At 43.8% G+C, this 22458-nt stretch overlaps 1 protein-coding gene across 3 annotated transcripts in view; it reads right to left on the bottom strand.

Moving 5' to 3' along the window:
* Positions 1 to 22458, bottom strand: part of PLD1 (phospholipase D1) — a 355357-nt gene that overhangs the window by 71950 nt on the left and 260949 nt on the right. For all 3 annotated transcript variants that reach the window (XM_077487973.1, XM_077487974.1, XM_077487972.1), the window contains 3 exons: positions 6255 to 6383; positions 5683 to 5801; positions 5454 to 5567 (listed from right to left, as the gene is read on the bottom strand). In XM_077487973.1, coding sequence (XP_077344099.1) covers positions 5454 to 5567; positions 5683 to 5801; positions 6255 to 6383 — 362 coding nt within the window. The remainder of the gene's footprint in view (positions 1 to 5453; positions 5568 to 5682; positions 5802 to 6254; positions 6384 to 22458) is intronic.

Genomic DNA, 22458 nt, shown 5'->3' with positions numbered 1-22458 from the left:
ATGCTATGGGCAGAAGTCAAATTACACCCCAAAATAAATTCTGCTGCTTCTCCCGAGTACGGGGATACCACATGTGGGGGACTTTTTGGGAGCCTAGCCACGTACGGGACCCCGAAAACCAAGCACTGCCTTCCGGATTTGAATATAAAATGCTATAAAAAACAAACTAACCAGAGTCACCCGTAACACTTATACGGTGATCAGTGGTGAAAGGGTTAACTAGGGGCAATCAGGGGGTTCAAATTTTTATTAGGTAGTATATGGGGGTCCCTGGCGCTATATAAAAACCTGACAGGGGAACCTAAATAACTAACTGGCTAACCAGCGTCACCAGTGACACTTATACTGTGATCGCTGATGAAAGGGGGTGAAAGGGTTAACTAGCAGCAATCAGGGGGTTAAAACCATTATTGGGTAGTATATCGGGGTACCTAGCGCTATAAAAACCTGGCGGTGAACCTAAAAAAATAACTAGCTACCTAGCGACACTAGCGACACTGATGCAGCGTTCAGAAAAATTATCGCTTAGTGACACTGGCAAAAGGGGGTGAAAGGGTTAACTAGCGGAAATCAGGGGGTTAAAACCATTACTGGGTAGTATATCGGGGTACCTAGCGCTATAAAAACCTGGCGGTGAACCTAAAAAAATAACTAGCTACCTAGCGACCGTAGCGACACTAATGCAGCGATCAGAAAAACGATCGCTTAGTGACACTGGCAAAGGGGGGTGAAAGGGTTAACTAGCGGCAATCAGGGGGTTAAAACCATTATTGGGTAGTATATCGGGGTACCTAGCGATATAAAAACCTGGCGGTGAACCTAAAAAAATAACTAGCTACCTAGCGACACATGCAGCGATCAGAAAAATGATCGCTTAGTGACACTGGCAAAAGGGGGTGAAAGGGTTAACTAGCGGCAATCAGGGGGTTAAAACCATTATTGGGTAGTATATCGGGGTACCTAGCGCTATAAAAACCTGGCGGTGAACCTAAAAAAATAACTAGCTACCTAGCGACTGTAGCGACACTAATGCAGCGATCAGAAAAACGATCGCTTAGTGACACTGGCAAAAGGGGGTGAAAGGGTTAACTAGCGGCAATCAGGGGGTTAAAACCATTATTGGGTAGTATATCGGGGTACCTAGCGATATAAAAACCTGGCGGTGAACCTAAAAAAATAACTAGCTACCTAGCGACACATGCAGCGATCAGAAAAATGATCGCTTAGTGACACTGGCAAAAGGGGGTGAAAGGGTTAACTCTAGGGGCAATCAGGGGGTTAAATCTTTATTGGGGGGTGATAGTGTTAGGTCCAGGGTAGCCCCCTAACTGTTCTGACAGTTTTTACTGTCACAACTGACACTGAATGCATTGATCAGTAAAGAAATGATCAATGCAATCAGTGACACTGTGACTGGGGGGGGAGGGGGGGCGGGGGGGGGATCGGGGGGCGATCGGGGGGGGGATCGGGGGGCGATCGGGGGGGGGGATCGGGGGGGGGTTTGTGTGCCTGTGTGTACCTACATGTCAGTGTAGTGTTGGTGCACACTTACTTTTAGTCTTCTCCTCGTAGTCCGGTCAAAAAGACCGCCCCGAGGAGAATGACATCACTTCCTCCTTCCTGTGTAAACAATACACAGGGGAGGAAGCTTCTCATTGGCCAGGAGCGATCCAGAGGGGGTGGCCGAAAACCAACGGCCATCCCCTCATCACGGAGCGCTCCTGGACCGAATCGGACCGCCGTAAACAGCGGGAGGGGGTCCGATCGGACCCCCCACCCGCTGGAAGGCAATCACGTAGATGTACGTGATTGTGCCTGCCTGTGCCATTGTGCTGACGTACAATGGCAATACGGCGGTCCTGAAGTGGTTAAATTAAAATAAAAAAGAAGTTATACCTGCTCTGTACATCCCCTTACCTCCTCTCCTGAAGACCCGGCTTGCGCTGTCCACTCCTTACGAGTGCCTCCTCCGCAAGCCGTATACTGAGGGAGCACTGAGCCAGGCTTTGTGTGCAAATAGACACATACACATTGCAGCTCAGCCATGCCCTGCTCCCTCCTCACAGGATGTGACTGACAGCAGCAGGAGCCAATGGCCTCAATTGCTTTCAGAGACTACTGTGAGAGATGAAGGCGAGGGAGCGGCAAAGGGAGGGGGGAGAGAGAAGACAGGTACTCTTTTTTTTTTTTTTGTGTGGTAAAAAAAAAAAAAAAACCTTTTGAGTTTAGAACTACTTTAATATCTGTCCTCCTTTTAATGAAATTTGATTGGTCACTTCACTGTGCACATAGTGACTAAACATTGCACAGCATTACCAAGGGCCCATTTGTATACAGTGCAGTGAATGGTGTTTTACTGCATTAAATGACAGTCACTGCTAGGATGTATAGAAAACAATTGTTTTCTTTGTGTCCCGATCACACTGCAACACAGCTGGGAGGTACTTTGAGTTGTGGTAAAATACAGACATGTAGCATTTTACCACAGCACACTGGAAGGCAGAGCATGTCTCCGCATGGCAGCTGTCACTTTGTGGCCTGTCAAATTTAAAAGAAAAAACCACTGCGATCTGCTGAAATGACACCAGACTGTAGCCTATTGTTCATGAACCAACAGCAGCATACATGCTAAAAAATTTTTGCATGTGGTGCTTTGTCAACGTAGTCTATATTAATATACAGTATAGTGTGTGTACAATATTGTGGACTGCCGAAGCCTATCTAGGCCAGTGATCTGTGGTCTCCTTAGCTGTTGAGAAACAAGTTGCATATCTCTGCAAATTACTTGTAGGGGGTTATGGTTTATACTTCCAGACTGAATAGGACAGTGCTATCTGTTCAACATGTCAATCTGTTTACTCTTGTTGTATATAAATAAGTTGCGCTCATATAAAGCGTGAGTGATCACAAAAAATTATTAAATAAATGAAATAAAGTGAAATAAAGTGCAAGTGTAATACAAATAAATATAAGTCTATAAGTAAAGATTATGCATAAAAAGAAATGAAAAAAACATACTGAGTCCATATAAAGGATTCCACAGTGTGAGGGGGGGGGGGGTTGATTCCAGGGAGGTGATGAACTCCAGATCACTTCCACCATCACCAAGGAGATGGGGTATCTTGAATAGAAAAAATCCACTCCATATGTGGGGACTCTTACCTGAACTGGTGGACCCTCTAAAGAGCAAGGTCATATACGCCAGCAGCAGCAAACCCTCTGCAGGGTCTATAGGGCCTTTTGTTATTCTGAAGAAATCCATGTGCGTTTGTCTGAGGCACAGACAAGCACCCATGGATTTCTTCAGAATAACAAAAGTTGGATATTGAGGAGGACTTCCAGCCACTGTCAGAGAGCTCTAGTGAAAACGAGGACCTATGGACCCTGCAGAGTCTTTACTTGTGTTGCACTTGCACTTTATGTCATTTATTTAATAATTTTTTGTGATCACCCACGCTGTATATATTTATATAAATTTTTTGCACTGTGGAGATATCGGATTTATGCACGCTGTAGCGCGGTATAACCCTTATGTTTGTTTACTCTTGTTGCCTAAACAGCACCTGGAAAATCAAACCTACTCCCTTGGCATATTTTTCAGACATGACTGAAGCCATCTTTCAAACTGCCTAATAAACACAGGCCAAGAAAAACCATGACATGTGACTAAGCTGGCATACTGCTTGGGAAAACCAGTAAAATAACATATAATGTTGCTGTGATGTCTCGCTGCTTAGCAAAACTCCTAAACACTGAATCTAGACTGAATCTAGACTTTATTCATAGAAGAGATTCTCCTTTTGTTTAAGAATAATGCAAACAGAATATTTTCCTGAATACAGCACATGACGGACATGAGTACATGAAACCACATTGCCTTTTTCTATTTCATCTCTCCATCTGTCTCCTAGCACTGTGCCTTCAGCTGACAATTCTCTTACAGAAAAGACTGATCTATGGAGAGAGCCAATATTGGTCTGAAAGGCAGCTCCCTGGATTGGAGGGCAGCCCGGAATATGCTCTCAGTGATCAGCCACACTTGTTTAACACTATATAAAATGCTTAGGGTGGGTACATTCTGATCAGCAATTCCAGTTGGCCCTACAGATTCTTCATACAACGAGTGAACAAAATGTAACTGAAGATTTATTTGCACTGAAAGAACACTGAACAAGGTCATTTCAGACTTTCAAATAAAGATGTCATTTCTAAGGACACTCCCTTTGTGTCCTTACCCATGTAGACCATTGGAAATCTTTATTAAACCCTTAGCACTGACCGTACACACATATGCGGCCTAGGCTTTAAGAGGTTATACCTGGATGATGCCTGCAACTGCAGGCAACACCATGGTACAGTTTTTTTAGAGCAGGCGGTCGGTTCTTTTGTGCTCAAACCACACATGTGAGGTATCACATGTGTTCTAGCAAAATTCTAGCAAAAGACCTCCTCTGTAACTCTAACCTGGTAACCATTACATTTTTTTTTAAAAGCATCACATATGGAGAATTTTAGGTACTGCAGTTTGTCGCCATTCCACAAGTGTGAGCAATTTCAAAGCACGACATGTTAGGCATCTAATTTCTCGGCGTAACATCTTTCACACTATACAAAATAATTGGGCTAACTCTACTGTTTAGTGTTTTTTTTAATTCATGAAAGTGTATTTTTTCCCCCAAAAAGTGTTTAAAAGACCGCTGCGCAAATACCATGTGACATTAAATATTGTAACAATCACCATTTTATTCTCTAGGGTGTCTGCTAATATGTATATTTTATATATATATTTGGGGGTTCTAAGTAATTTTCTAGCAAAAAATACGGATTTTAACTTGTAAGCAACAAATATCAGAAACAGGCTTAGGCATGAAAGGGTTAAACCTATATAGAAATTATTCTAGGGGTCATCAAAGTTGCAAAGTATAGAAATATTGAAAATTTAAAGGCCTATAGAAAGAAAAGTTTTTTTAATAGTTTTGGGTTGTCCCCAGAAAAGTAAGAGGAAATCTTCCAATAGGGACACTAGTTCTGGTGACTTGGAGGTCCTTAAGGAATTTCCTTCATTTGCAGGGATTTCCTTTCACTTCCTGTTTGGCTATGGGACAGGAAGTGAATGGAAACCTTCGTAATGGAAAACAGATGGCAAAAAAAAAAAAATCTCTGACAGGGGTTATAATCCTTCTTTACTCTATCCAAAATGAAAAAAATATATATATAGTTCTACGTAAATAATATGACATCCACATGTCAAACACACTGTACTTTGTGCAAAACATTCCCCAATGCCAATATTTATTCATGTTGCTTCCTACTATGAAAAGCGCTCAGTGACATAGGAAAATACAAGTACATTAGGAGAGGTTTGTGTACTCTCCTATCCAATTTGCTGTAATGCAGTGCTTTAATCTCCTTATCAAAAGGACTATTCCTTTCACGTTAGGCGTCACACTTACCTGAGCACAAGCATGCACTGACCCCGGAACCTGATAAGGCAACTCCTTGGCTGTTTTGTGAGTTTTTGGCAGAAGGAAAGGGTAGGAAAGAGACCGGTATTTTGGCTTCATGATCTAAGGTAAAAGAACATATAGTATGAATCTAAATTCTAGTAGGCCATTACAAAATAAGATGCAATGTAAAACTAGAATAGAAGCAATGATCTAGTAATATAGATCAAGCAGCGACCTTTGTGAAATTCCATCGCTGAATAAAGTGTCTTGCCACATCACGAGCCGCTTTCCCATGAACCACAGAAGAAATGTCATGCCACGGCATTCTGGGTGTTTGGTATCGGTCAATGAAGTCTAAACAAAAAAGGAAAAATTAGAACAAGTAACATTCACAAAGAGCAATATAATGTCATTATTCAGATCTTTTTGTGTTGTTTTTTTTTAACCTAAACATTATTACAAATTAAGATGAAATAAATCTGTACTGTTGTTACAGCAGCAAACATAGGCTAGAGGTACCTGGACCCACATTGGCTACCGTGCACCGCTGCACCAGATTTTGGTCTATTAAAATACAGATGCATGCTAGGAACTACTGTTTATGCGCTTATTTTTTAACATCCTCCTACTGATTAACATGGTGACAAAGTTAAAAAAGAAAAAGAAAAACACATTAATTCACTCGGGGTTCAATGATTGGTCACAGTTATTGACAGGTCATTTAATTTTCATCAACATTTTTTCAGCCTGACAAAACTGTACTCTGTTTTGAAATTGTCATTCTTTGGTTTTGAACCAGTAACATACCATCAAAGGGTTTATCCAGTTGTACCCAGTCTTTAAACACAAAGTTGCAGTAGTCTTTTCCATGCCAGAACCTGGTTTCACCAAGAAGTTCTCCCACACCGGTCTGTAGGCTGCGCACAGATCCCCTGTCTGTAACAAGCAGAACATGTGCAAACAAGTCAGTATGAGCACAATATAGTCTGAAATTATGTAAACACAGTTTTCAAACAAAGAATCGGTAACAATTACGGTAACTAGTTGAGCTGGGGTTGTTGGTCTGATTCCAACCAAAGAGCTGGAAGACCCAGTTTTTATCTCACTATCTAAAATATAGCTGGATTTTTATTAGTTTCTAACTAAACTGACCTTGGTCTTTGCATTCTTCATGACTAAAGAAAGCACATTACAGGTCTGCTGCCTCATACAATGTTAAGTCCACATATCTGGTAATTAATTAGGCTATGGATGTCCTTTCCTTAAACTGGCTATACACTGCAAATTTAAGTCAGTTCCTAAAGAATCAAGCAAAATTCACTCAGTGGGTGGCCCTGCCGGTCCAGTTTAAGTCAAAAGAAAGTCGATAGACTTTGGTCGAAGGAGCCTGGTGGTAGTTTTTCTGCCAAACAGCGGCTGCATCCAATTAGTAATTTTAAAAGTGTTGGGTTGGCTGTAAAATATGACAATAGCCACAGTGGGAGACTCCTTCAAGGAATGGCTAAACAAAAAAAATTAAAAACGGTCACAGTAATTATATTACAGTATATAATTTTTAAACAGTATTGCTGCAAAATGTATATATATATATATATATATATATATATATATATATATATATATATATATATATATAAATATATATAAAGTTCAGAAGGGCGAGGTGCACGTCAGTCTGAGTAACACGTGCAAGCAATCGAGCCCTCCCAAAGGCTTATATTAAAGGAGACAACAAAAAGGGACTGCTGCACAAAAACGTTTTAATGAAAAATATAATCAAAACCAAAATATATAGGCCATCATTGTAACAGAGCTAATAAAGATCACGGCTTTCTTCAAAATAGACACCAAGTTTTGAAGAAGGGCGTGATCTGTATTAGCCCAAAACTGTTACAATGATGGCCTATATATTTTGATTATATTTTTCATTAAAACATTTTTGTGCAGCAATCCCTTTTTGTCGTTTCATATATGTATTTATATATATAAAACTATAAAATCACACATACACAGTGCCTTGAAAAAGTATTCATACCCTCTTGAAATTTTCCACATGTCATCATGTTACAACTAATAACAAAAATGTATTTTATGTGATAGACCAAAACAAAGTGGCACATAATTGTGAAGTGGGAGGGAAATAAATGGTTTTCAAAATTGTTTACAAATATGTGAAAAGTGTGGTGTGCATTTATATTCAGCCTCCAGTGTCAATACTTTGTAGAACTACCTTGCGCTGCAATTACAGCTGCAAGCCTTTTTGGGGATGTCTCTACCAGCTTTGCACATCTAGAGAGTAACATTTTTGCCCATTATTTACAAAATAGCTCAAGCTCTGTCAAATTGGATGGAAAGCGTCTGAACAGCAATTTTCAAGTCTTGCCACAGATTCTCAATTGGATTTAAGTCTGGGCCATTCTATTCAATCATTCTAGATTGCCCTGTATTTGGCTCCATCCATCTTCTAATCAACTCTGACCAGCTTCCCTGTCCCTGCTGAAGAAAAGCATCCCCACAACATGATGCTACCACAATGTTTCACGGTGAGGATGGTGTGTTCAGGGTGATGTGCAGTGTTAGTTTTCCACCACACAGAATTTTGCTTTTAGGCCAAAAAATTCAATTTTGGTCTCCTTTGACCAGAGCACCTTGTTCCATGTGTTTGCTGTGTCCCCCACATGTCTTCTCACAAACTGCAAACGGGACTGCTTATGGCTTTCTTTCAACAATGGCTTTCTTCTTACCACTCTTCCATAAAAGGCCACATTTTTGGAGGGTACGACTAATTAGATGTCCTATGGACAGATTCTACTACCTGAGCTGTGGATCTCTGCAGCTCCTCCAGAGTTACCATGGGCCTCTTAGCTGCTTCTCCGATGATTGCTCTCCTTGCTGGCCTGTCAGTTTTGGTGGACGGCCATGTGTTGGTATGTTTGCAGTTGTGCCATACTCTTTGCATGTCTGGATGATGGATTGAACAGTGCTAAGATGTTCAAAGCTGGGGATATTTTTTTATAACCTAACCCCGCTTTAAACGTCTCCACAACTTTATCCCTGACCTGTCTGGTGTGTTCCTTGGCCTTCGTGATGCTGTTTGTTCACTAAGGTTCCCTAACAAACCTCTGAGGGCTTCACAGAACAGCTGTATTTATACTAAGATTACATTACACACAGGTGGACTCTATTTATTAATTAGGTGACTTCTGAAGGCAATTGATTCCACTAGATTTTAGTTAGGGTATCAGAGTAAAGGAGGTGCTGAATGCAAATGCACGCCACACTTTCAGGATGTTTATTCATAAAAAAAAAATTGTCATTATTTTATTTCCACTTCACAATTATGTTGCACTTTGTGTTGGTTTATCACATAAAATCCCAATAAAATAAATTTACCTTTTTGGTTGTCACATGACAAAATGTGGAAAATTTCAAGGGGTGTGAATCTTTCTCAAGGCACTATAATATATATATATATATATATATATATATATATATATATATATATATATATATATATATATATATATAGTATATATACATACACAGTATCTCACAAAAGTGAGTACTCCCCTCACATTTTTGTAAATATATTATATCTTTTCATGTAACACTGAAGAAATTACACGTTGCTACAATGTAAAGTAGTGAGTGTACAGCTTGTATAACAGTGTAAATTTGCTGTCCCCTCAAAATAACTCAACACACAGCCATTAATGTCTAAATCGTTAGCAACAAGAGTGAGTACACTTATAAGTGAAAATCTCCAAATAGGCGCAAAGTTTCAACATTTTTTGGCCAACATTTTCCAGCACTGCCTTAACCCTCTTGGGCATGGAGTTCACCAGAGAATCACAGGTTGCCATCGAAATCCTCTTTCACTCCTCCATGATGACATCACTGAGCTGGTGAATGTTAGAGACCTTGCACTTTTCCACCTTCCATTTGAGGATGCCCTGCAGATGCTCAATAGGGTTTAGGTGTGAAGACATGCTTGGCCAGTCCATCACCTTTATCCTCAGCTTCTTTAACAAAGCAGTGGTCGTCTTGGAGGTGTGTTTGGGGTTATGTTGGAATACTGCCCTGCGGCCCAGTCTCTGAAGGGAGGGGATCATGCTCTGCTTCAGTACGTCACAGTACATGTTGGAATTCATGGTTCCCTCAATGAACTGTAGCTCCAGCACTCATGCAGTCCCAGACCATGACACTCCCACCTCCATGCTTGACTGTAGGCAAGACACACTTGTCTTTATACTCTTCACCTGGTTGCCGCCACACAAGTTTTACACCATCTGAATCAAATAAGTTTATCTTGGTCTCATCAGACCACAGGATATGGTTCCAGTAATCCTAGCAAACTGTTTGCGGGCTTTGCGCATTATCTTTAGAAGAGGCTTCCTTCTGGGACGACAGCCGGCGTAGGTGCGGCGTATGGTCTGAGCACTGAAAGACTGACCCCCCACCCCTTCAACCTCTGCAGCAATGCTGTTAGTACTCATATGTCTATTTCCCAAAGACAACCTCTGGATATGATGCGGAGCATGTGCACGCAACTTCTTTTGTCGACCATGGCAAGGCCTGTTCTGAGTGGAACCTGTCCTGTTAAACCACTGTATGGTCTTGGCCACCATGCTGCAGCTCAGTTTCAAGTTCTTGGCAATCTTCTTATAGCCGAGGCCATCTTCATGTAGAGCAATAATTTTTTTTTTTTACCAATTTACATTGTTATACAAGCTGTACACACACTAATTTACATTGTAGCAAAGTGCAGATTATGAATTATACCAAGCAGGTGCTAATGATCAATTTTATACATAGTTTCAAACAGTCATTACCACAAACAGCTGTTTATGATGCTTAAAACTGGATGAGGAACAGCCAAACTCTGCTATTAAAGGTGAGGTTGTGGAAGTTTTATGTCACAGATTCCTCACCCCTTTGCCCTGAAAAGTATTTGCATAAAAAAGTGATGCTCTTCCTTATCAAGACATAATGGATGTATGGATGAAACACCTTAACCCAGAGCCATCTTGATAGCATCATTGACCCTTGGGTAAAGTAATGCACTGGGATCCCCACCAACCTGCACTACCGCTCACCTAATGCAACCTATTCAAATAAGAGTCTGTGCTGCAACTTCCCTCAAATGGGGGTGATGCAGCATTTAGAGCAGGGATAGGCAACCTTTGAGAAGTTGAAATCTGCCCAAACAACATGAAAGACCAAAGATCACCGCGGTTGAGAGGCCTTTTTTTTTTTTTTATAAATTAACTAACAAGGACTAACTAAATAGTAAGGATGACATCAGGAAAACCTAGTAAAACTGTCACTGTAAAAATATAAACTAAGCCTACATTTCAGGCCTGAATGCAGGGCAGTGTAATAGGTCAGTGAAAGGTAGGGCAGATTATAGGGGTCAGTAGAGCAGTGTCCCTCAAAGGACCAGTTGTATCAGGCGTGCGCTACGTGCAGAGTTCAAGTGTGTGCTACGTGCAGAGTTCAAGCGTGCGCTACGTGCAGAGTCCAAGCTGCAGAGTTCAAGCGTGCGCTGCGTGCAGAGTTCAAGCTGCAGAGTTCAAGCGTGCGCTGCGTGCAGAGTTCAAGCTGCAGAGTTCAAGCTGCAGAGTTCAAGCTGCAGAGTTCAAGCTGCAGAGTTCAAGCGTGTGCTGCGTGCAGAATTCAAGCTGCAGAGTTCAAGCGTGCGCGCTGCGTGCAGAGTTGAGGCGCGCGCGCTGCGTGCAGAGTTGAGGCGCGCGCGCTGCGTGCAGAGTTGAGGCGCGCGCGCTGCGTGCAGAGTTGAGGCGCGCGCGCTGCGTGCAGAGTTCAGGCGCGCGCGCTGCGTGCAGAGTTCAGGCGCGCGCGCTGCGTGCAGAGTTCAGGCGCGTGCGCTGCGTGCAGAGTTCAGGGTTTAGGAGTGCACTAAGCAGTGTGTAACCCAACCCCCTGAAAGCTCTCTCCCCTACCCGGCCTGGCTCTAGTACCTACCTGTGTAGGTGGCTCTGCCTCACCTTGCAAAGAGGTTGTTCTCTTTCTCAGATTCTGCAGATCTGTCCCTGCCATGAGTGTGTGCAGGGATCTGTTACTTCCGGGAGCCACTGTGTTTGCAAGTTACAGCAGGGAGTGGAGGGCCAGAGCTGGAGGTGGTGGAATGGAGTTCCACCATGTTCTGGCTGTAAAACTGTGTGCGAGTGCCACTTGACAAGGCCTGGAGGGCCAGATTCGGCCCACGGGCATGCTTTAACATGTGTTTTAGAGTACAGAACACTGATGAAAAGGTAAAGAAACTTTCACACAAAATTTCCTTAGCATTTGCTAACCCCTACGTAGATATATCCCCCCCCCCCCCCCAATTGGTATACAACCCCAGATCTTGCTCTGAGGCCCACAACACCATTTACATCCCTTCCCTGTCTTCTTCATGCAACATCCACGCTAGCATATTTCAGCCCTATACTATTCTACAGGGCTGGTAGACAAAATTACTCCTATCTACATTTTAGCCACATCAAAGTTCAAGGGGGTCCAAACTGTGCTAGTGTGGATGTCAGATCACAAAGCTGGTGGAGGGATGTAAAAGTGCCCTGGGTCTTTGGGCGAAATCTGTGTGAGTATAGTGATTTAGGGGGTGTTGGTTGGTTTAGACTTACTGAAGGAAGAAAAGAGTTAAGAAAACTTTGTCGGCAAGTTTCCCTAACCTGGGGCATAAAAAAAAAAAAAAAAAAAAAAAAGCCTGAATTTGGAGAGGAGCTTGCTGGCATAATTTATGCACATGAGCACATAAATCGACTATGGACTACATTTTTTTTTCTATGTACCAAGAAACATTTAAAGCTGTAATGCCAAGCAAGGCTTCCAAAAGCTGGGTACCTTTACAAAAGTATGGTAGATTTGACAGTATAAAATCTAGTGGTAAGGAGAAAGCAAATAGAGGTCACAGATAATTAGCCACAATAACATTGTGTCATTAAATGAACAGCAGTAAGTCAAATTGCTCAATAACAAGACAATGATTATCAGCCAACACTAATATGTTAAAACTGCAGACATAAAAAGTGGCATTAACTTGGAGCTGAATTACACAGTATTCAACAAGAGCCAGCTCTAAAAGAAATACCACAAACCTTGGAGTGTGTACAACAGCACCCGAAGCATTATATTTAAATCAAACTAAACACCGCAGGGCTAATGAGGTGTGGCTATGTTATCTTATTCTGGCACATACTTCTATTGCATCACAACCACAATTGCAGCTTATCTCCTTAACAGGTTATACATGTTGAGTTTTTGTTTTTTTCATTCAACCAGTGAGTAAAAAAAACAAAAAAAACAAAACAAAAAAAAAAACACCCTCACAGATCCCGTTGTGGTATTGTATTCAAAAGTGTTCAAAATGAACACTTCAAATTCAACAGCAGGTGCATATAAACAGTGCATATTTCAGTCCTCATAAGCAATGTCACTCAAGGCAACTGTTACATTGAAGTTTAGCCTCCTCTTCTTGAAAGGACTTGCATGTTAATACTGGTCTGTGACATTAAAGGCTGCATTCTTCAACAGACCTATATAACATTATTCTTCCACATTCCTAAACACAAAGACTAAGTCCAAGTGAAGGTTTTTTTTTTTTTTTTTTTTTTTTTTAAATTGGACTTGAGGCAGACACAAATAAAAAGCCAAATAATGTAGTTTAAAGCTGAAGGTACAATTGTTTTTTGGATACAGCACTATGCATATACATTATGTGTAATGCTGTATATCTTCATTATCTACAGGAATTTATTATGCATAATGCTGTATATCTTTATTATCTGCAGGTATCTGCTTCTGCTACAAATGTTTCCATGTGTTCCTCACAGTTGTCAGATACTGTCCTCAGCGGCGGTCTATTAAGTTAACTGCAGCCTTGGCTACAAAGATAAGCAGCGCTGCCTGCCAGCCCCCTTTCATTCATACAACTCGCCTTACTTACGATTCCAAAATGCAATGCATGCCGCGAATGAGCAGGGGAGTAGTCAAGTGACAGGTCCCTTGCCAATTTACAAATGGCGATCAATTGTGGGACTGTAGTAAGATGAATTCTATGAATGGCAAAGAGGACAAACGGAGGAGGGCAGAAGGCACAACTTTTCTATACAGCTGAGCTACAGTCAACTCTCACAGCACCAGAACACAGTCACCAACGTTATCCAGTGGCGCGAGGAGGCACAGATGGGAAGATTTGTATCAGAAACCCATCCCTACAGCTAGGCACACGCCGTTACACCTCACCAATGTGCATGGTGCTGTATCAAAGCAAAAGAAACTAAAATTCAGCATAAAAAAAATATATATACTTTTAAATATAACTAGGCAACAGCTCCCATTAATCCCTTGCACAGCTGAACTCAGACTGGGAGAGGGGAGAACAGCATTAGAAAACAGTCCTGCCTTACTACTGTGCACATTGGCTCACTGTGACAAGAGTAGAGAGCATGGTAAACACAGCAGTGACTCAGTTGTGCTGCTGCTTCTTCAATGTCTGCTAAGCAGGCTGGGTGTAGGTTCTTAAGTCAGCTGTATTGCTAGTAAAGTGGAGGTTGAAGCAGTGGCTGTTTAGAAGTGATGCCTAGTTCATGACAGCAACCATGGACGTAGCATTAGGAGTCACAATTGCAACCCCACCCATGATCCAGTGGGGCCTCCTTGTCATATTAGCATACTCCCCAAATCCACAAAATCTCAGAGTCTGGCTTGGATCCAGCTTGTGTCCTGCAGTCAAGTGCTGGAATGTTTGTTCCAGTACTCGTCTTCCACTTTGCATTCCACACCCCTACGCTCTCACTGGCTTGGGCTCCCCATTCAGCAACATTGCTCAGTTCTGCCCACGGTCAATATGGAGTATACTGCAGCTCTTCTGGTCAAGAGGTATGACAAAATTGAACTGGTCAATTGGGTATCTAAGGGCGTGATCTACACAAGGTACTGGTGCTTGGGGGGGGGGGTGCTGCAGGGCTGCCCCAAAAAAATGTTATGTGACTGCTGATTATTCGACTGCCCAACAATGTTTTTTTGTATGTGTGAGTGAATTGCTGTGATCTATCGGCCCCCTGGACCATTATCAACTTTCCTTGATGAGTTCTCTGCCTGGCTACCCTACTTTCTGTCTTCAGAAATTCCCACAATCCTTCTCGGCGATTTCAACATCCCTGCTAATACAAACACCCCTGCTACTTCTAAACTTCTTATGCCGCGTACACACAACCGGACTTTTTGGCAGCAAAGATCAGACGGAACGAGTCCATCTGACAATTCAATCGTGTGTGGGCTCCATCTGACCTTTGCTTGCCAAAAATCCGCCAGATCAAGAAATCCATTCGTGTGTATGCTAGTCCAACGGACAAAAAAACTATGCTAGGGCAGCTATTGGCTACTGGCTATGAACTTCCTTATTCTAGCCCGGTCGTACGTCATCACGTTCAAATCCGTCGGACTTTGGTGTGATTGTGTGTGGCCAAGTCAGTTAATTCGGAAAGTCCGTCGGAATTCTGCCGAAAGTCTGTCGGAAAAACCGTCGGACCTAGTCCCTCGAAAAGTCCGGTCGTTTGTACGTGGCATTAGTCTAACCTCTTCATTTGACCTGAGGCAATGGGTACAGGCTTCTACTCATTCTGATGGCAACACCCTTGACCTTGTATTCTTCATGCAACTTCTCAAATAATCAATTTCCTCTTTTCGACCAGCACCTCATTAGTTTCTCTCTCTCTCCCTGTCTTCCAACACCTTTCCTTCCAACCGCCTAACCATCACCCGTAGAAACTTTTGCAACTTCAACTCTTATTTCCTCTATTTTGCTGCTGAGCACCTCTATGACAAAATCTCTCCCCTGTCCTGCCCCAACCAAGCCACTTCCATCTACAATAAATCCCTGTGTTCCACCCTGGACAAGCTCGCTCCCCTCACTACACGCAGAATCAGGCTTCGAACCCTACAACCCTGGCAAACAGATGACACTAGAATTCTCAAAAAACGTAGTTGCGCTCTTGAGCGTCTGTGGCACAAGACTAAAGCCGCGTACACACAGGCGGACTGTCTGGCCAACTTAGTCCGCCGAAACACATTTCAGCGGACAGTCCGCTCGTGTGTGGGCTTCAGCGGACTTTTTCAGCGTGCAGTCTGGCGGACTAAGTATTTCGGAATTTCCGTAATACTGTCCGTCGGACTCGCATTTCGGCGGACAATCCGCCCGTGTGTATGCCAGTCCGCCGTACTTTTGAAATGAGCGGACTTTTCCCGCCCGGAGAAAAGTCCGCTCATTTCGAGCGGGTATCCAGGTAGGTGGGGCCCGTGAAGGAGACGTCGCTGGCCCCGCCGCCTGGTATGGACTTAAAGGGGAACCCCAACGCCGAAAAAAATCGGCGTGGGGGTCCCCCCCAAGTCCACAACAGATCCTTGTCCGAGCACGCTACCCGGCCGGCCAGGAAAGGGGGGCGAGCGAGCGCCCCCCCCCTCCTGAGCCGTACCAGGCCGCGTGCCCTCAACATGGGGGGGTGCCTTGGGGAAGGGGGGGCCGCGTGGCCCCCCCACCCCAAAGCACCTTGTCCCCATGTTGATGAGGACAAGGGCCTCTTCCCGACAACCCTGGCCGTTGGTTGTCGGGGTCTGCGGGCGGGGGGCTTATCGGAATCCAGGAGCCCCCTTTAATAAGGGGGCCCCCGGATACTGGCCCCCCACCCTATGTGAATGAGTATGGGGTACAATGTACCCCTACCCATTCACCTGTAAAATAAAAGTACCAAAAAAAACACAACACACGAGATAAAATACTTTATTGCACAGCTCCGGGGGTCTTCCGTCTTCGGGGGTCTTCTCGCCGGACTCCTCTCCGCTATCTTCTTGTAGCTCTTTTGCTAGCGGAGGAGTCCGGCTTTCTTCCTCGCCGCCGGCCTCTTCTCCCGACTTCGGGGGGTCTTGTCCCCCTCTTCGGTTCTTCTGCCGGGCCACCGCGCCTTCTTATAGCTCTTTTACAGGCGGTGGCCCGGTCTTCTGTCTCCGCCGCCGCCGCCTTCCATTCTTCTTCTTCTCCAGGAGATGTTGCCTCGACGATCTCTCCGGCCGGAATGCCAGGGACGCACTGCGCGGCCACTTATATAGGGACAAGGTGTCACATGGCTTTATGTCACATGGGTTGGTGTCACATGGTGACCCCGCCCCCTTACGATGTCATAGTCCCCATGTGACATCAACCCATGTGACACCGCCCCTTGTCCCTATATAAGTGGCCGCGCAGTGCGTCCCTGGCATTCCGGCCGGAGAGATCGTCGAGGCAACATCTCCTGGAGAAGAATTAGAAGAAGAAGAAGAACGGAAGGCGGTGGCGACAGAAGACCGGGCCACCGCCTTTAAAAGAGCTATAAGAAGGCGCGGTGGCCCGGCAGAAGAACCGAAGAGGGGGACAAGACCCCCGAAGTCGGGAGAAGAGGCCGGCGGCGAGGAAGAAAGCGAGAAGACCCCCGAAGACGGAAGACCCCCGGAGCTGTGCAATAAAGTATTTTATCTCGTGTGTTGTGTTTTTTTTGGTACTTTTATTTTACAGGTGAATGGGTAGGGGTACATTGTACCCCATACTCATTCACATAGGGTGGGCGGCCGGTATCCGGGGGCCCCCTTATTAAAGGGGGCTCCCGGATTTCGATAAGCCCCCCGCCCGCAGACCCCGACAACCAACGGCCAGGGTTGTCGGGAAGAGGCCCTTGTCCTCATCAACATGGGGACAAGGTGCTTTGAGGTGGGGGGGCCGCGCGGCCCCCCCTTCCCCAAGGCACCCCCCCATGTTGAGGGCACGCGGCCTGGTACGGTTTAGGAGGGGGGGCGCTCGCTCGCCCCCCTTTCCTGGCCGGCCGGGTAGCGTGCTCGGACAAGGGTCTATTGTGGATCTGGGGGGGACCCCCACACTGATTTTTTTCGGCGTTGGGGTTCCCCTTCAAGTCCATACCAGGCGGCGGGGTCAGCGACGTCTCCTTCGCGGGCCCCGCCTACCTGGAGACGCGCTCAAAATGAGCGGACTTTCCTCCGCGTGTGTGGGCGAGTCCGTTCATTTCAAAAGTAGGGCGGATAGTATGGCGGACTTAGTACGCCGTATTAGTCCGTTCAAAAAGTGGTGTGTGTGGTCAAGTCCGTTCATTCGAAAGTATGACGGACTGTCCGTCGGATTGTCTGACGGACTAAGTTGGCCAGACAGTCCGCCCGTGTGTATGCGGCTTATGTCTCTCAAAGACTTCAACCAATAAAAATCTGCCCTCCAAAAATACTACTCTTTCCTCCACACTGCCAAGCAGACCTATTTTACAATTCTTATTAACACCTTCTCGTCCAGTCCCCATAAACTTTTCTCTACCTTGTCCTCCACCCACTGACTCACTCACTGCCCAGGAGATTGCTAATCACTTAAAAAACAAGCTTGATGCGTGATGAAATCTCCACTCTACAGGTATCTCCCCCAGTTAAGATCCCATTACAACAGGTACTCTAAACACTCCCCTTATTCAAAACTGCTACTACAGATCTAGTTGCTAAACTCCTTTCTAACGCCCACCTAACCACCTGCCCCCTGAATCCTATTCCCTCTCAAACACTACGGTGTCCATCTGACTCTATCCTACACTATCTAACTCATATCTTCAATCTTTCGGGTATTTTCCCCAATGCTCTAAAACATGCACTGGTCAACCCCATATGTAAAAAGCCGTCCTTGGGCCCTACCAATCTTAACAACCTACGCATTATTATCTTGCTCCCATTTTCCTCTAAACTCCTTGAACACCTGGTTTACAACCGAGTGACTACCTCATTAAAAATAACCTTCTTGACCCCTTTCAATCTGGATTTCAACCATCAACAGAAACTGCGCTTTTAAAATTCACAAATGACCTACTAACTGCAAAAACCAACGGACACTATTCTGTACTCCTACTTCTGGACCTTTCAGCTGCCATGGACACAGTTGACTACCCCTCCTCCTCAAAAAACTTTACTCCCTTGGTCTCCGTGACTGTGCTCTTCAGTGGCTCTAATGCTACCTATCCCAACGCACCTTCAGCGTCACTTACAATTCTACTTCCTCCACTCCTCTTCCCTTCTCTGTCGGATTCCCCCAAGGTTCTGTTCTTGGACCTCTTTTATTTTCAATCTACACCTCTTCCCTGGGTCAGCTGACAGCCACTCATGGCTTGCAATATAATTTCTATGCTGACGACACACAAATCTATCACTCCACCCCTCAACTCACTCCATCAGTCTCCTCACGCATCACCAACTTACTAACAGACTTATCTATATGGATGTCACAACACTTCCTCAAACTCAACTTGTCCAAAACTGAACTTATAATATTTCCTCCCCCACGCGCCTCTTCCCCTGACTTCTCTGTCAAGAGCAATGGCACAACCATCCACCCATCCCCACATGTCAGGGTGCTAGGTGTTATCCTGGACTCTGAACTCTGTTTTTGACCTCACATCCAATTACTTTCCAAAGCTTGCCGCCTCAACCTCTGAAAACATCTCTAAACTACGTCCCTTTCTAACCAATGAAACCACAAAGCTCCTAATTCACTCCCTGGTTATCTATCACCTTGACTATCCCCCTTTCAGTCCATCATGAATGCTGCTGCCAGACTCATCCACCTTACAAACCGCACAGTGTCTGCTACCCCTCTATGCCAATCCCTCCATTGGCTGCCACTTGCCCAATGAATTAAATTCAAAATACTAACAACTTGCTTACAAAGCCATCCACAACTCTGCCCCCAGCTACATCACTAGCCTAGTCTTAAAATACCAACCTAATCACCCACTTCGTTCCTCCCAAGACCTCCTGCTCTCTAGCTCCCTCATCACCTCCTCCTATATCCGACCTCCAGGACTTCTCCCGAGCCTCGCCCATCCTCTGGAACTCACTAACCCAATCTCTCAGAATGTCTCAAAATTTATTCACTTTTAGGCGATCCCTGAAAACTTTCCTCTTCAGAGAAGCCTATCCTGCCTGCATCTAACAACTGCACTATTTTCTCTATTAGCTCATCCCCCACAGCTATTACCCCTTTGTATAACTTGACCCTCCCTCCTAGATTGTAAGCGCTAACGAGAAGGGCCCTCTGATTCCCCGTCTTGAATTGTATTGTAATGTCTACCCTAATGTCGTAAACTGTTGCCGCTATACAAGTCCTGAATAATAATAATGTGTGTTGCACAGCGCTGCAGGTGCCTGTTGTATACGCACTGCAGCAGTGCCTCTGGTTGCCTTAAAGAGGGAGACTCTTTCTGTAGATATGTACAGTTATATGTTGGGGAGGGGGGCTGAAAGGAAGGGTATGTACCAAGGAAGAGTGGTCTGTACTGAGAAGGGGTCTGTATCAAGGGGTCTAAAAAGTGAGGGCAGGGGGTCTGCACTGGGTGGTTTATACTGAAGGGATAAGCTGATAGGGGTTGCCTGTACTGGGTGGGGTTAGGGGTTTGTACTGACCAAGGGGAGCTTGTACTGAAGTGGGCTGGTAGGGTCTATCCCAAGATGCACAGTCTCTCCAGGCCTCTGTAAACTCTGTGTACAAGTAGTCCAAAGAATTAGAGAGGTATGTCAAAGTATGGCAAACTTTTACATTGGGACCCACAATCTTTAAGCAACAAACCAGAATTACAACTGTCAACCGTAGCCAGCTGTTTGCCTATCTGGAGGTTTAAGTGTGTTATCTACCACCCTCCATGCATGTAGGCTGCGCCCTCCCAGATTAGCTATTCAAGCGCATTTATACATTCCCCTTTGTAGCAACAGCAGCTGAGCTCAACTGCTGAGAGCACCCTGCTAACATCCATCTTTCTACTTTTCTTTCTCTGGTCCATGTTCAGCGTGGTGCACAATGATACCCAGGAGCAGAGTGACTACTCTTAAACAGGCTGGCTCATGGATTACACGATTGAAAACATGTGATACTAATCACAGAAAACGGTTTAATAAATCCCTATGATCCATTTAGGATTGATTTCTTTTTTCTTTTGAGTACCAACAAATGTATCCAGGTATCTTAGAATATATTTGTAGAATAAGCTTTATAGAATATCTTTGTAAAATAACACTTCCTTTGCTTTTCTCTATAACATACTAAAGGCCTGTAGGTATAAATGGGACAAATGCCTTTAATCTCATCACTTTTCATGAAGAATGAGTACTAATATTTGTCCATGGCTGTAAAGAATGGAAGAGCTCCACACACAAACACCTAAAAACAGGTAATATTACCAACTAAATAAGAAAACAGCCTACTTAAAAAAAAGTCAATATCTTATAATAAATTGTGCCCCACTATGTTTAGCCATACATGTGCTTGTATTATCACAAGTCCAATCAAATCCTTACATACATATTTAACATGCTTTTAATTTTAATAGCATATTCAAAAGGAGGGCAAGTAAAAGAATATTAACGTGAATGTAAACCTAACCACTAAAATCTAATAAGGTTAACATGCTAATGTAGTTTGAAAAGTAATTTTTTTTTTTATCTTTTATTAATTACCTGGTGACCCTGTCATGAAGGCCCTTGTTATAGTGGCATTAAACCTAAAAGCAAACCGTTATTATTTTGCAGTTTAACACATTTCTTAGTTGTGATTGCTGCATTAATTTTCTTTTTTAGACTTTACTATTTTCAATTGGTGATCCAGCTAGTAAGTCTGTTTCTCAAAAGAACAAGCTCTCCAGCAGAATGCATCAGTTACAGAGATAAGACAAACTAATTAACCACTTCGCCTCTCACGCCTGTTCACCCCTTATGGACCAGAGTAATTTTCACATTTCTGCTATGGGTCAGCATACTCTTTGATAACTTTGTCATTACTTAACCGCTAGCCGACCTACTGCGGCAGGTTGGCACAGCTGCGCAAATCGCCGTAGCTGTACGTCGCTTCTTTATGACGTCACAGCAGGTGCACGCACATACCCGCCGCATGTCTCTGGAGCCAATACGCATGCTCGGTGGGCGCAATGACAGAGTGAGAACCGGGATCTGTGTGTGTAAACACACAAATCCAGGTTCTCTCAGGGGAGTGGAGACAGACCATGTGTTCATACTAAGTATGAACACCGATCTCTCCCCTAGTCAGTCCCACCCCCCCTACAGTTAGAACACAGTTAACCCCTTGATTGTCCCCTAGTGTTAACCCCTTCCCTGCCAGTGAGACTTATACAGTAATCAATGGCTATTAGCTCTGATCGCTGTATAAATGTCAATGGTCCCAAAATAGTGTCAAAAGTGTCCGATCTGTCTGCCGCAATGTTGCAGTTCAAATAAAAATTGCAGATCGTCACCATTACTAGTAAAAAAAAAAAAGAACAGGACATAAGTCTATCCTCTATTTTGTAGATGCTATAACTTTTGCGTAAACCAATAAATATTGCGATTTTTTTTTAAACAAAAATATGTAGAAAAATACATAGACCTAAACTGAGGAAAAAAATTGGTTTAAAAAAAAAATAAAAAATGTATATTTATTATAGCAAAAATAGTGTTTTCAAAATTGTCGCTCTTTGTTTATAGCGCAAAAAATAAATAAATGTAGAGGTAATCAAATACCACGAAAAGAAAGCTCTATTCATGGGTGGGGGGAACATAAATTTTGTTTCGGTACAACATCGCACGGCCGCTCAATTGTCGCTTAAAGTGACACAGCGGCGTATCGCAAAAAATGGCCTGGTCAGGAATTGGGGATAATCCTTCCGAAACTGAAGTTAAGATAACGTCATACAAATATTGTATGGACCAAAAGAGCTTTATTTTCGGGAATACTGTCTCACAACGCTGATTTTTTGTTTTTTCGCAATCCTTATTAAGCATATAATAAAACTAAACTAAATGCGCTCTCTTTTTTTTGAGCAGTGTTAGTTTAAAAAGAACTAGTGTCACTGCACATAGAAAGTGTGCATTTTATTCTGTAATTTGTCCTGTTTAAAACACCAAAACTCTAATACAAAGCATTGCAAAGTTA

Source organism: Lithobates pipiens, unplaced genomic scaffold (assembly GCF_037356315.1).
Source record: "Lithobates pipiens isolate NorthernLeopardFrog02 unplaced genomic scaffold, aLitPip1_a1.2 Scaffold_18, whole genome shotgun sequence".
Classification (NCBI taxonomy): Eukaryota; Metazoa; Chordata; class Amphibia; order Anura; family Ranidae; genus Lithobates; species Lithobates pipiens.
The sequence above is the reverse complement of the archived record's forward strand: the minus strand, read 5'-3'. Positions and strand labels throughout refer to the sequence as shown.